Source organism: Mustelus asterias, chromosome 18 (assembly GCF_964213995.1).
Source record: "Mustelus asterias chromosome 18, sMusAst1.hap1.1, whole genome shotgun sequence".
NCBI lineage: Eukaryota > Metazoa > Chordata > Chondrichthyes > Carcharhiniformes > Triakidae > Mustelus > Mustelus asterias.
Genome location: NC_135818.1, coordinates 64,295,453 through 64,310,005, shown reverse-complemented (window position 1 = coordinate 64,310,005; position 14,553 = coordinate 64,295,453). Strand labels below are relative to the sequence as shown.

Genomic DNA, 14,553 nt, shown 5'->3' with positions numbered 1-14,553 from the left:
AAGATATTGCGTTAGAATCATGCATCATTGTAGACATCGAAAATTCTATCTACCCAGCACAATGTCTGCTCTCGGTTCTTATGATGAATCCAATATTTCGCTTGATATAATAATATTTTAAAGGCTGAATAAATAACAATGTATGAAATATTTAATGCATTAGATTCTCAAATTGTCGGAGAGGAGGGAGAAGAGGATACGGTTAAATTAAAACAGAAAGCATTGGAAAAGCTCAGTGAATCTGGCAGAATCTGTGGAACAAGAAAGAGTCAACATTTCAAGTCTATTATGACTGTTATTTGGAACTCCAGTTAACTTTCTCTCTCCACAGACGTTGCCAGATCGGCTGAGTTTTTCCAGCACTTTGTTTGTCTTGCATCTCCACTGTCCGCAGTATTTTGTTTTAGAGGACAAGGTGACTTCCTTGATAACTTTTCAAGTTACTGCCCTTCCTAAAGTTTGAGCTGATTGGGGAGAATCTGCTAAGAAAATACGTTATTCTGCCACATCGACCGTGGAAGTTTTTAAGAAGTATCTCTGTCCCTCCAGTCCCATGACCCTCTGATGTCTCTGCTTTTCTAATTCTGACCTCTTGAGCTTCCCTGATTATAATCCCTCCATCATGGTGACCATGTGTTCTTTTGCCTAGGTTATAAACTCCGGAATATCCTCCGTACATCTCTCTACCATGCTTTCCCTCTTTAAGATGCTCCTTAAACCCACCTTTTTGATCAAACATTTAGCATCTGATCCAATATCTCCTTATTTTGCTTGGTGTCATATTTTGTTTTATAATGCTCGTTGGGATCTTTTATTATATGAAAGGCAGTATATGAATGCAAGTTGCTGTACATTTTTTTTAGGAAAACCAAAGCATTAAAAATAAATATTTGAAATGACCATAAAATGTATTTTTTTAAATGTGGAATTCATTACCACAGGAAGTAGTTGATGCCAAAACATTGAATGTATTCAAGAGGCGGCTAGATATAGCAATTGGGGTGAATGGGATCAAAGGTTATGGGGAGAAAGCAGGATTAGGCTATTAAATTAGACGATCAGCCATGATCATGATGAATGGTGGAGCAGGCGCAAGGGGCCAAATGGCCTCCTCTTATCTTCTATGTTTCTATCTAGGAAATCATTAGCTATTGTGTAGGTATATTCTCTGATTTTGTTTTACAGTGATTAAACAGACCAAGTCCAAGGAAGATGGCTTGTTGACTCCAGAAGAATTTGAAGTTTGGGATAGAAAATTTCGATTGAAAAATGATGATTTAGGGACACCAAAATTAGTGCCACTTTCATTTGAGTCTGTAAAGGATGAACCAAAAGCTGTGGTAAGTTACCAAAATTCTTCATTCAATCAGCCTCAATTCACAAAGACTGCGATGATGTTGGGGGATGAATCAGTATCATCCCTTTAGCAAGTTTGCACCATAGTACTTTTCTCTTTAGTCAGATGACACCAATCGGTTCTGTATAAGGTTTCTTTTTGAAAGACACACTTAAGTCTTTACTGTCCATATGCACCAACAGTTCCTTTGCTTTATTCAACAATCAAGAAATCAAGGTTGATGTTTCAGTACTGAGGGAGTGCTGCACTGCAGTAGGTGCCAAATTGCAGATATGATATCAAACCAAGACCCATTTGCTTGCTTAGGTTGGTATGAAACATGCCATGGTATTGTTCTGAAGAAGTTGAGGGGCGTTATCCATGTGTCCAGTCCATTATTTATCCCAAATCATCACTGCAAAAACATATCTGGGTGGCATTGTGGCACAGTGGTTAGCACTGCTACCTCTCAGCACAAGGGACCCGGGTTCAATTCCCGGCTTGGGTCACTGTGTGGAGTCTGCACGTTCTCCCCGTGTCTGCGTGAGTTTCCTCCAGGTGCTCCGGTTTCCTCCCACAGTCTGAAAGAAGTGCTGGTTAGGTGCATTGACCCGAACAGGCGCCAGAGTGTGGCGACTAGGGGAATTTCACAGTAACTTCATTGCAGTGTTAATGTAAGCCTGCCTTGTGACTAATAAATAAACTTTAAACTTTATATCTGGTCATTTATTGCCATTTGAGAGAGTTTGCTGTGTGCAAATTGGCTGCCACATTTCCTACATTACAATCGTGTCTATTGTACACTTCAAAAGTGCTTCATTGCATGTGAAGCTCTGGTGATCATGAAAAGCATTATACAAATGAAAGTTTTTAATTTCAATATTCCTTTTACTAATTCAGTTTAATTTATAGTGGTCAGTTCTGGTAGCAATACCATTTTTTTTCTCTGCCACTGTCTATGGCAGTTTTTTTTCTCAACAGATTATTAGGGGTGGGAGGTTCAGGGGGATTTGAGGAAAAACATTTTTACTCAGAGTGGGCTGACTGTCTGGAATGCACTGCCTGGGAGGGTGGTGGAGGCGGGATGCCTCACATCCTTTTTAAAAAGTACCTGGATGAGTACTTGGCACGCCATAACAAGTGGGATTAGGTGGGCAGGTCAGGGCCTTTCAAGCGTCGGTGCAGACTCAATGGGCCGAAGGGCCTCCTCTGCACTGTACGATTTTGCGATATTATGTCTTAGCCCTTTGGTCAGTTGCAAAGTGATAGAAGACCATTTAAGAGACGTATTGCTGTTGTGATTGTGGGAAAGAAAGTGGGGTAGCTTCATTTTGGATGAACTGAAATGGTCTTAAAAACATTCCTCTGCTTTGACTTTTTAATGTTTAGGACAACCTTAGATTCTTCCATGGAACACATTTCATTTTCGGAGCCAGTTTGGCTTGGTAGCATTTTTGTCCCTTAGTCAGAGGGTTATGAGTTCACCACTGGAATTTGATAAGATGCCTAGAATCAGTGTTTTCTCTTCAATAAGTCTGAACCATAATGCTATTCTTCTTAGTCAGGTTATTGCACCTTTTTACCTTATAAAATCAGAAATTGCCCTGTGAATTTCTAGTGTCCTAGAGTTTTGTTTTGTTACCAAACTCCAGTCAGAACAGAATCCATATGCTGAATGTAAATGGTAGCAGTTACATTTGTACTACCAAATGCAAAGCTTTTAACTTGCAGTTGATCCTTCCATTATTCTGAGTAGTCATGACTGACGAAGTGGTGGTTTTTGGAAAAATATATTCTCTGCCTGACCAGCTTCAGTATCAAGCCATATGGAAGAAGGGTCTCTCGATGTCTCCTCTAACCCATTCTCATATTAATCTAAGGTGGGAGGCTAACTGGTACATTTTAATATTTGGCATACCTAACCCCCCTCTTAGGACCAGTAGTTGCAGCTTTTCTACAGGCACATTGCCAGAATCTTAGCCAACAACGTCAAGTCACCACTTAACAAAGAAATAGGCCTATAAGAAGTAGGCTGCTTTGAATTCTTGCCTGGATTTGGGATTAAGGAAATATTCCCTTCACAAAGTGACTGGTAACAGACCTGTTTCAAACGAATGATTGTACGTACCAATTAAAGAATCTGTTAACAAGTCTTTAAATTTCTTGTAAAATTCACACCTAAAACCATCAGGCCTGACACCTTGGCGGATTGAAGCACCTTTAATGCAGAAGCCACCTCATCCCCAGAGGTAGGTGTGTTCAATGAGATAGAGGGGGGTTTACCTCACCGGCTGTGAGGACTTGTAAGGCCACACCCACTACCTCCATGTTAAATCACTTGCCCACCGTCCTGCAGTGGCACTATTCATTTTAACCATAATTAGAATAAAGGATATCGGGTGAAAAACACCACCACTATTAATGCAATAATTATAAGACAAGAAGATGGATAAAAATCGTACAGCCCTAGCACCCCACAACCTACACAACACAAGGGGTACATTGCGGGATGCATTCCATTAAGGATAAATGCTCATTCCTGGATTCAAAAGGATAATAGGTGAGCTTTGACCCAGTGCTCACTCACAGGATTATCCCTGTCAATGTGATAGATCATATAGCAGGATCAATAAAGAGATGAAGTTACAGAGCATACATTTTAGGAACAGGATATTAGGAGAAATTCACTTCAAAGCTCATACAGGATCGCCCCCCCCTCAATAAATATAAAAAACCCCACATTACAGGATCAGTACAGAAATGAGAGTTGTAGGTTTTGCTTCTAAACAAACTAATGATTGAATTCAGAATGATTCATTATAGAAGGGTGAATTTTAGAACCCTCCTTATTTACTGCTGCTACACCTGCACATTGCCCATGATTTGTTGATGTGCACTGGCTGCATGAGAGGTCCCATTGGCAACGTGGTGCTTTTCCAAATGGAAAGGGGTTGACCAAAATGATGGTAATGTTGGTGCAAATTTCTCAAAGGGATATAGACTGTAAATTATTTTCTTGCATCACTGAAGAATGATAGCAAAATTCTGTTTGTGAAAACATCTAAAAACTATCATTTCTGCATAGCTTATTGCACTTAGTTTGAATATTGTATTTAATGCTTGTTTTCTTTTCCTAATAATCCTCTATGTATAACCATAATGCATTATCCCTCATCATCTTTCTGCATCCTTTCACCATTCTCTAAATCGCCTCCATTGTGCAGCTCATTGGGACTTTATCTGCTTGGTTCCACTTGTATTTATCTGATGGTAGCTAGAATATTTCCAACCATATCTGACATGTACACCATTATCTCTGGAGTTATCCAACAATCTACCCCTGGTCTCCATTTCTTAATCATTTATATGTTGTAATTTATGGCATTACCCTATTAACAAGATGGACAGCCAGCTTTATTTCTCAAGCCATCATTTTTTAACTCCCTTCAGAAATTCTATACCTTTACTTCCAATTCCATCCCTCTCAATGTCCACTATGCTAAAGCAGACTCCTTGTTACCCATTATCGGATTCTGAACCTAGCTTCTTATTCCATATCCTTCTTATCATAAAGAATTTCTACTTGCACCTCTGAAAAGTTACACACCTCTACCTCTACTTCAGCCCATCTGCTGAAACTCTCATCCATTTCCAGGCACTCTAATTCTAATGCTCTCCTTAAGGCTCTTACTTCCCCAGCAATTTAAAATTTTCATCCTCAGCCTTAAATCCATTCATGGCCTTACCCATCCCCATCTCCATAGCCTGCTTTAGTTCTACAACCTTCCAAACCCTACATTCTGGCTGCTTGTGAATTCCAGAGAAAGCCTCCAATGCATAAGGAGGCCATTCGGACCATCGAGTCTGCACCAACTCTCTGAAAGAGCAACTTAGGCCTTATCCCTGTAACCCTGTGCATTTAGCATGGCTAATCCACCTAACCTAACCTACATATTGTTGGACACCTAAGGGGCAGTTTAGCATGGGCAATTTAGCATAGCCAATCCACCTGATTCCCCACTCCCAAATTGGTGGTGCACCTTCAGCCACCTAGACCCCATGTTTTTAAAGGCATTCCCTCAACTCCTTTGCTTCATCAACTACCTCCACATCTTGAAGATGCTCGATAAAACACACCTTTTTGATTAAATATTTTTTCACATCTCCATATATCATCTCCTTTTGGCTTGGCATTCAGTCTGTGTCTTATCTATCAGTGATGTCATAGAAATCATAGAAACCCTACAGTGCAGAAGGAGGCCATTCGGCCCATCGAGTCTGCACCGACCACAATCCCACCCAGGCCCTACCCCCACATATTTACCTGCTAATCCCTCTAACCTACGCATCCCAGGACTCTAAGGGGCAATTTTTAACCTGGCCAATCAACCTAACCCGCACATCTTTGGACTGTGGGAGGAAACCGGAGCACCCGGAGGAAACCCACGCAGACACGAGGAGAATGTGCAAACTCCACACAGACAGTGACCCGAGGCGGGAATCGAACCCGGGACCCTGGAGCTGTGAAGCAGCAGTGCTAACCACTGTGCTACCGTGCCGCCCTATAATACTTCCCTTCATTGAAGGCACTGTAACTTATCGCAGCAATAGAATACTATTCCTAAAAAAAAGAAACTTCCTGCAAATTTTGAAGTCAGTTTCTACCACCACCAAAATTTGTTGTAGTGTAAATCTTTAACTTCCATTAATCCTTAGTGCAGGAAGAAAACTGGGCTATATAAATAAATAAATGAAATATTTAAGTAGATAAATGAAAAATCTAATTTGGTAGTCATTTCTATTTGTATGTTACAGGAACATGAGAGTGGTGCAATCCATGAGCTTTCTCTGTCTGAATGGAGCCTTTGGCAAAATCGTCCATTTCCTACCCATTTTGTTGACCATTCTGATCGCTGCCGGCACTTCATAAACATTATGGACATGATCGATTTGATGAGACAAGAAGAGGTCAGTGAAATAATCTGTCAAAAGTATTTTTTTAAGTTATCGGCTGAACACTTAAAAATAACTACTTAACAAACTGCACTAACAATTATAAAGTGCACTGGTAAATTTGCTTCCAGCAAAATTCTAAATTGCATATTTTGTTAGAATATGTCATTGCCTTATCTCCCAATTTCTTTCCTTTTTGAGTCCCTTCTAGATCTCACTTCATGGTTAGTGCACTCCCATGTCAGCAGCAATGCATTCTTGACTAACTGCAACATACACTTGATGGAAAAATCCTCCCTTTTCTGTCACACTATTTCTTCCTCCAACCAATTGAATATAACTCAAATCTGCATTTTGTATGATTAACAAAAAGATGTGCATTATAGTCAAAAAAATGTCGTTGTACAGTTGTTTGTTAGCAGGTTTGATGTGAACGCTGGCCATGATTTTCCAAGGTTTTCTCAGTTCAATAAGGTGCCACACAGAAGGTCAAAACACGAGATAAGGGCTCATGGAGTTGGGGTTGTGTATTAGCATGAATAGAGGATTGGTTCAAGTACAGGAAGCTGAGAGTAGGAATAAATGGAACATTTTCAAGGTTGCAGGCTTTGACTAGTGGAGTGCCACAAGGATCAATATTGGGGCTTCAGCTATTCACAATCCATATTGATAAATTAGAGAGCAATGTATCCAGGTTTGCTGATGAAACAAAGCTAGGTGGAAGTCGAAGCCTTGGTGAGACTGCAAGGAGATATAGACAGGTTAAGTGAGTGGGCAACAGGATAACAGATGGAACATAATGTGGGAAGTTGTGGGCTTATTCATTTTAGTCGTAAGAATAGAAAAACAGATTTTTTTAAAAAGGTGTGAAACTTCTAAATGTTGATGTTCAGAGAGACATGGGTGTGCTTATTCATGGAACATTTAAGTCAGCATGCAGGAACAGCATTCAGTTAGGAAGGCAAATGGCATGTTAGCAAGACAATGAGCACAGGAGCAAGGATGTCTTACTGCAGCTGTGCAGGGACTTGGTGAGACCATCCTGGTATGTTGTGTGCAGTTTTGGTCTCCTTGTCTGAGAATGGATATACTTGCCACAGAGGGAGTGCAGGAACGGTTCACCAGGTTGGTTCCTGGGATGACAGGATTGTCGTATGAGGAGAGATTGGGTCAACTGGGCCGGTATTCACAGAAATTTAGAAGAGGGGATCTAATCGAAATGTATTCAATTCTGATAGGGTTGGACAGACTGGATGCGGGGTTATTGTTTCCTCTGGCTGGGGGTGGGGTCTAGAACAAGGGCTCACAGTCTCAGGGCATGGGCCAGGCCATTTAGGACTGAGACGAGGAGGGAAATTTCTTCACCTTGCAAGGTGGTGAATTTGTAGAATTCTCTACCACAGAAAACTGTAGAGGCCAAATCACTGAATATATTTAAGAAAGAAATAGATACGTTTCTAAATTCTAAAAGTGTCAAGGGGTTTGAGGAGAGCACGGGAGTTGAGATGGAGGATCAGCCATGATATATTGAATGGTGGAGAAGGCTTGAAGGGCCAAATGGCCTACTCTTATTTTCTATGTTGACCATTATTACAAGAGAGTTGGAATGCAGGGATAAAGGATGCCTTGCTACAGTTGGAGAAACAATTTGGTAAGACTATACCTGCAATACTGTGAGCAATTTTGGTCTCCAATTTTAAGGAAGGAAATGCTTACATTGGAAGCAGCACAACAAAGGTTCACTGGATTGATCCCTGGGATGTGAGGATTTCCTATGATGAGAGATTGACTAAATTCTCGTGTTTAGAAGAATTAAAGGTGATTTCATTGAAACAATCAAGATTCTGAAGGGGGCTCAATAAGGTAGACACTGAGCTTGTTTTCCCTAGTTGGGGAATCTTAAAACTGGCGACACAGTTTCAGGATAAGGGGGCAATCATTTAACACTGAGAGGAGGAGAAATTTCTTCACTCAAAGAACAAAGGAAATTACAGCACAGGAACAGGCCCTTCGGCCCTCCAAGCCTGCATCGACCATGCTGCCCGACTTAACTAAAACCCTCTACCCTTCCGGGGACCATATCTCTCTATTCCCATCCTATTCATGCACTTGTCAAGGCGCCCCTTAAAAGTCACTACTGTATCCGCTTTCACTACCTCCCCTGGCAATAAGTTCCAGGCACCTACTACTCTCTGTGTAAAAAATCTGCCTCGTACATCTCCTTTAAACCTTGCCCCTCGCACCATAAACCTATGCCCCCTAGTAATTGACTCTTCCACCATGGGAAAAAGGTTCTGACTATCCACTCTGTCCATGCCTCTCATAATCTTGTAGACTTCTATCAGGTCTCCCCTCAACCTCCATCACTCCAGTGAAAACAAACCAAGTTTCTCCAATCTCTCCTCATAGCTAATGCCCTCCATACCAGGCAACATCCTGGTAAATCTATCCTTCTGGTAGTATGGCAACCAGAATTGAACACTATATTCCAAGTGTGGCCTAACTAAGGTTCCATAAAGCTGCAACATAACTTGCCAATTTTTAAACAAATGGTTGTGAATTCTCTATCCCAGAGGGTTGTGGATGCTCCATCATAGGCAGATTTTTGATCACTTAGGGAATCAGAGGATATTGGGAGCAAGCAGGTAAGTGGAGTTGAAGTCCAAGATCAGCCATGATTGTATCTGCTCTACGCCTCGTATCTTCTATGATTGTTAAAAAATACATTGTGTTTGTTGTAATTATCAGATTAACCAGTAAATATAATTTTGGTAATTAAGGAAATTGGTTAGCTGGACCTGAGATTGAATCTAACCCAGACTGGTAGAACTGAATCTCATCCAATACCTAGCGATAAGGATAATAAGTGAAAGACATTTAGGTATTATTCAGGTCCTGGTTATTGGCATCTTCTGACCCCCAGTATGTATTATTTTCCATTGTACACATCAGTTTTGTGCTGTAAGCCCACTCTCTATGAACAACTGGTGTGATCAACAGAACTCAGGCGGGAGGGAGCTGTTCTTCTGGATTTGAGGTTGGGGCACATTGTAACACAGCATGGCTTGGATGATAATGGTTAATTCAGATTTAGGTGTTGGAAATGGAAAATGTTCCATTCCCCAGTATCTTAGCTTGAGGACAACAATCATTTAAAAGGAGAAAAATACAAGCAGCTATCAACGTGAACCAAATTTCTCTCTTGTTTCCTTTATTGAATGCAAAAATGTCATTTGAGGATAAAACAAAGAGTTGCATTGATGGTGAACTGCAAGTTTAAAAATTGGTTTCAGTTGCACAGTGAAATTCAGTACTTAATTTTATGTGATAGTCATTTTTAAAAGAAATCACTAGCTTTAAATTGTCTTAGTTGTCAAATGGATGCTAGTACTTTAAAGATGAAAATGAGTTTGTAAATTAGATTGAGTATAGTATGTTTCAGGATTTTCATAGTTCTTCTAGTTCATTGGTTTTATGATCTCTGCATCATGAAAATTAAACACTGCTGACGGGGTTGGATATTTTTGTGATGCAGACTTGCTGCCCTGATTTCATGAATGTAAATAAAACCATTGTTAAAGATATTAAAAATACCACTTGGGCTTTGGTGTTTCTCTTGGTAACTATAGAAACTGGAACAACATAAATACAAGAATTAGACCTGCGGATGACCACTTAATTTCCTTTTTCAGTTTTCTGACCATTTACGTCAAGGCTGCTGCAAACGAAGATTAATGTATTTTCAAATAGAATCCCTAACTGCAGAAGGAGGCCATTTGGTTCATCGAGTCTGCACTGACTCTCTGACACAGTATCTTACCCAGGCCTTCTCCCCGCCTTATCCCCATAACCCCACACATTTACCATTGCTAATACCCCCTAACCTGCACATCTTTGGACTGTGGGAGGAAACCGGAACACCCGGAGGAAACCCAAGCAGACACGGGGAAGACTGTGCAAATTCCACACAGTCACCCAAGGCCAGAATTGAACCCAGGTCCCTGACGCTGAGGCAGCAGTGCTAACCACTGATAAAGCTTGCAAGTGAATAAAACTTAAAAGAAAGCGAGCAACTGCAGGTAGCTGCTTGCCTAAAATTGATTTAGCATCTATACAATATAGGGTTGAGTTTTCTAGCATTAAAGAATATTGGAGGTGTCTATGTGAGCTGCAACACTTGGTTAGCCTGCCCTCTGTACAGCACACTAAGTGAAGGTGTTGAAACTAGGAATGGCTGCCCTGAGAGTGATTAAGCCAATTAACGTGGCTCTTGACTCATTACTACTGTTTGACTGCTCCCTGTTCCAATTAATTGGAGGTAGGCATTAAATGGCTGCTGAGCTACTGTGATTAGAAGTACTCAGCAGGTGGCAGGGAGGATAAACCCAGCATCTGAAAAATCCGTCCTCTGATTTTAGGTGGATTCGCTACACCCCTCCACTCCTCCCCACCCAATATCTAGCTTTCAGGCAAGCTGTTCTTTGCACCAAGCACTTGGTTTTGTCAGACTCATCTGCTGTAGCCTTACACTTGGCCTCGCATTGTCATCTGCTTACTCCCAATGTCTCAGAAATCTGATGCCCTTCCTTCTATATCGACTCTCCAACCCCGTGTTCAATCTTTCAGTCCTCCTATTCCTATGCTCACTAGCACTAGGAGTAATCCCGAGGTCACTGCTTTTGAAGTTCTGCTTTTCAATATCTTTCTTACTCCCTAAAATTTGCTTTCAGGACGCTTCCTACCTTTATAATTGGTACTAATGTGGATCAGAACCTCTGGCTGTTTACCTTCCCCAGAATAAAGTTATGCAGTTGCTCTGTGACATCCTTCACATCCTGAAGCAGCAGAAACACCTCTGGTCCCTGAACAAATCTCCTACCTCTGTTGCTCTTTCTCTCTTCTTTCTCCCCTCCTGTGCAACTGAGCCACCCATGGCGCCACGGACTTGGCTCTCGCTGCAGTCTTGAGGAACCATTGCCCTCACCATAATCCAAAATGGAAAACCAGTTGGCAAGTGAAATCAACTTGGGACTCCTGCATTACCTGCTTGTTTGTTTTTTGCCTGCCTGGAAATCACCCATTCCCGATCCACCTGCAGCGCGAACATCTCCCTAAAAGTGCTATCCATTAGTTCTCTGCCTTGCAGAGGCACCACATTGACTTCAGCTGTTGGTTGAGTTCTGAAACTCAGCGCTAAAGCTTCTGCAGTCCTTTCACTTGCTGCAGATGTGTTTGTCCAGGACAGAGGCTGCAGTCATGACTTCCTACACGCCACAAGAGATATGTACCACTTGACTGAGCTGCTCTATCATGCCTTAACCTTGCAAACTATTTATTATAAGGAGAATAATTGACCATTTGCATATGAGTCCATCTCTCTCCCCCCCATCTCTCTCTCCCCCCATCTCTCTCTCCCCCCATCTCTCTCTCCCCCCCATCTCTCTCCCCCCCTCCTCTCCCCCCCATCTCTCTCCCCCCCCCATCTCTCTCCCCCCCCCATCTCTCTCCCCCCCCATCTCTCTCCCCCCCCCATCTCTCTCCCCCCCCCATCTCTCTCCCCCCCCATCTCTCTCCCCCCCCCATCTCTCTCCCCCCCCATCTCTCTCCCCCCCCCATCTCTCTCCCCCCCCCATCTCTCTCCCCCCCCCCATCTCTCTCCCCCCCCATCTCTCTCCCCCCCCATCTCTCTCCCCCCCCTTCTCTCCCCCCCCCATCTCTCTCCCCCCCCATCTCTCTCCCCCCCCCATCTCTCTCCCCCCCCATCTCTCTCCCCCCCCATCTCTCTCCCCCCCCATCTCTCTCCCCCCCATCTCTCCCCCCCATCTCTCTCCCCCCCCATCTCTCTCCCCCCCCATCTCTCTCCCCCCCCATCTCTCTCCCCCCCCATCTCTCTCCCCCCCCATCTCTCTCCCCCCCCATCTCTCTCCCCCCCCCCATCTCTCTCCCCCCCCATCTCTCTCCCCCCCATCTCTCTCCCCCCCCATCTCTCTCCCCCCCCATCTCTCTCCCCCCCCATCTCTCTCCCCCCCCATCTCTCTCCCCCCCCATCTCTCTCCCCCCCCATCTCTCTCCCCCCCATCTCTCCCCCCCCATCTCTCTCCCCCCCCATCTCTCTCCCCCATCTCTCTCCCCCCCCATCTCTCTCCCCCCCCATCTCTCTCCCCCCCCATCTCTCTCCCCCCCCATCTCTCTCCCCCCCCATCTCTCTCCCCCCCCATCTCTCTCCCCCCCCATCTCTCTCCCCCCCATCTCTCTCCCCCCCCATCTCTCTCCCCCCCCGTCTCTCTCCCCCCCCGTCTCTCTCCCCCCCCGTCTCTCTCCCCCCCCGTCTCTCTCCCCCCCCGTCTCTCTCCCCCCCCGTCTCTCTCCCCCCCCGTCTCTCTCCCCCCCCGTCTCTCTCCCCCCCCGTCTCTCTCCCCCCCCGTCTCTCTCCCCCCCCGTCTCTCTCCCCCCCCGTCTCTCTCCCCCCCCGTCTCTCTCCCCCCCCGTCTCTCTCCCCCCCCGTCTCTCTCCCCCCCCGTCTCTCTCCCCCCCCCGTCTCTCTCCCCCCCCCGTCTCTCTCCCCCCCCCGTCTCTCTCCCCCCCCGTCTCTCTCCCCCCCCGTCTCTCTCCCCCCCCGTCTCTCTCCCCCCCCGTCTCTCTCCCCCCCCCGTCTCTCTCCCCCCCCCGTCTCTCTCCCCCCCCCGTCTCTCTCCCCCCCCGTCTCTCTCCCCCCCCCGTCTCTCTCCCCCCCCCGTCTCTCTCCCCCCCCCGTCTCTCTCCCCCCCCCGTCTCTCTCCCCCCCCCCGTCTCTCTCCCCCCCCCGTCTCTCTCCCCCCCCCGTCTCTCTCCCCCCCCCGTCTCTCTCCCCCCCCCCGTCTCTCTCCCCCCCCCCGTCTCTCTCCCCCCCCCGTCTCTCTCCCCCCCCCCGTCTCTCTCCCCCCCCCCGTCTCTCTCCCCCCCCCGTCTCTCTCCCCCCCCCCGTCTCTCTCCCCCCCCCGTCTCTCTCCCCCCCCCGTCTCTCTCCCCCCCCCCGTCTCTCTCCCCCCCCCGTCTCTCTCCCCCCCCCCGTCTCTCTCCCCCCCCCCGTCTCTCTCCCCCCCCCGTCTCTCTCCCCCCCCCGTCTCTCTCCCCCCCCCGTCTCTCTCCCCCCCCCCGTCTCTCTCCCCCCCCCGTCTCTCTCCCCCCCCCGTCTCTCTCCCCCCCCCGTCTCTCTCCCCCCCCCGTCTCTCTCCCCCCCCCGTCTCTCTCCCCCCCCCGTCTCTCTCCCCCCCCCGTCTCTCTCCCCCCCCCGTCTCTCTCCCCCCCCCGTCTCTCTCCCCCCCCCGTCTCTCTCCCCCCCCCGTCTCTCTCCCCCCCCCGTCTCTCTCCCCCCCCCGTCTCTCTCCCCCCCCCGTCTCTCTCCCCCCCCCGTCTCTCTCCCCCCCCCGTCTCTCTCCCCCCCCCGTCTCTCTCCCCCCTTCCCCGTCTCTCTCCCCCCCCCGTCTCTCTCCCCCCCCCGTCTCTCTCCCCCCCCCGTCTCTCTCCCCCCCCCGTCTCTCTCCCCCCCCCGTCTCTCTCCCCCCCCCGTCTCTCTCCCCCCCCGTCTCTCTCCCCCCCCCGTCTCTCTCCCCCCCCGTCTCTCTCCCCCCCCGTCTCTCTCCCCCCCCCGTCTCTCTCTCCCCCCCCGTCTCTCTCCCCCCCCGTCTCTCTCCCCCCCCGTCTCTCTCCCCCCCCCGTCTCTCTCCCCCCCCCGTCTCTCTCTCCCCCCCCGTCTCTCTCTCCCCCCCCCGTCTCTCTTCCCCCCCCGTCTCTCTCTCCCCCCCCGTCTCTCTCTCCCCCCCCCGTCTCTCTCTCCCCCCCCCGTCTCTCTCTCCCCCCCCGTCTCTCTCTCCCCCCCCCGTCTCTCTCTCCCCCCCCCGTCTCTCTCTCCCCCCCCCCGTCTCTCTCTCCCCCCCCGTCTCTCTCTCCCCCCCCCGTCTCTCTCTCCCCCCCCCGTCTCTCTCTCCCCCCCCCGTCTCTCTCTCCCCCCCCCGTCTCTCTCTCCCCCCCCCGTCTCTCTCCCCCCCCCGTCTCTCTCTCCCCCCCCGTCTCTCTCCCCCCCCCGTCTCTCTCCCCCCCCCCGTCTCTCTCCCCCCCCCGTCTCTCTCCCCCCCCCCGTCTCTCTCCCCCCCCCGTCTCTCTCCCCCCCCCGTCTCTCTCCCCCCCCCGTCTCTCTCCCCCCCCCGTCTCTCTCCCCCCCCCGTCTCTCTCCCCCCCCCGTCTCTCTCCCCCCCCCCGTCTCTCTCCCCCCCCCCGTCTCTCTC

At 47.7% G+C, this 14,553-nt stretch overlaps 1 protein-coding gene across 1 annotated transcript in view; it reads left to right on the top strand.

The window, feature by feature from the left end:
• Positions 1-14,553, top strand: part of fancm (FA complementation group M) — a 118,014-nt gene that overhangs the window by 61,972 nt on the left and 41,489 nt on the right. Inside the window, exons 12-13 of the mRNA XM_078234159.1 lie at positions 1,186-1,340; positions 6,152-6,304. Of these exons, the coding sequence (XP_078090285.1) occupies positions 1,186-1,340; positions 6,152-6,304 (308 nt within the window). The remainder of the gene's footprint in view (positions 1-1,185; positions 1,341-6,151; positions 6,305-14,553) is intronic.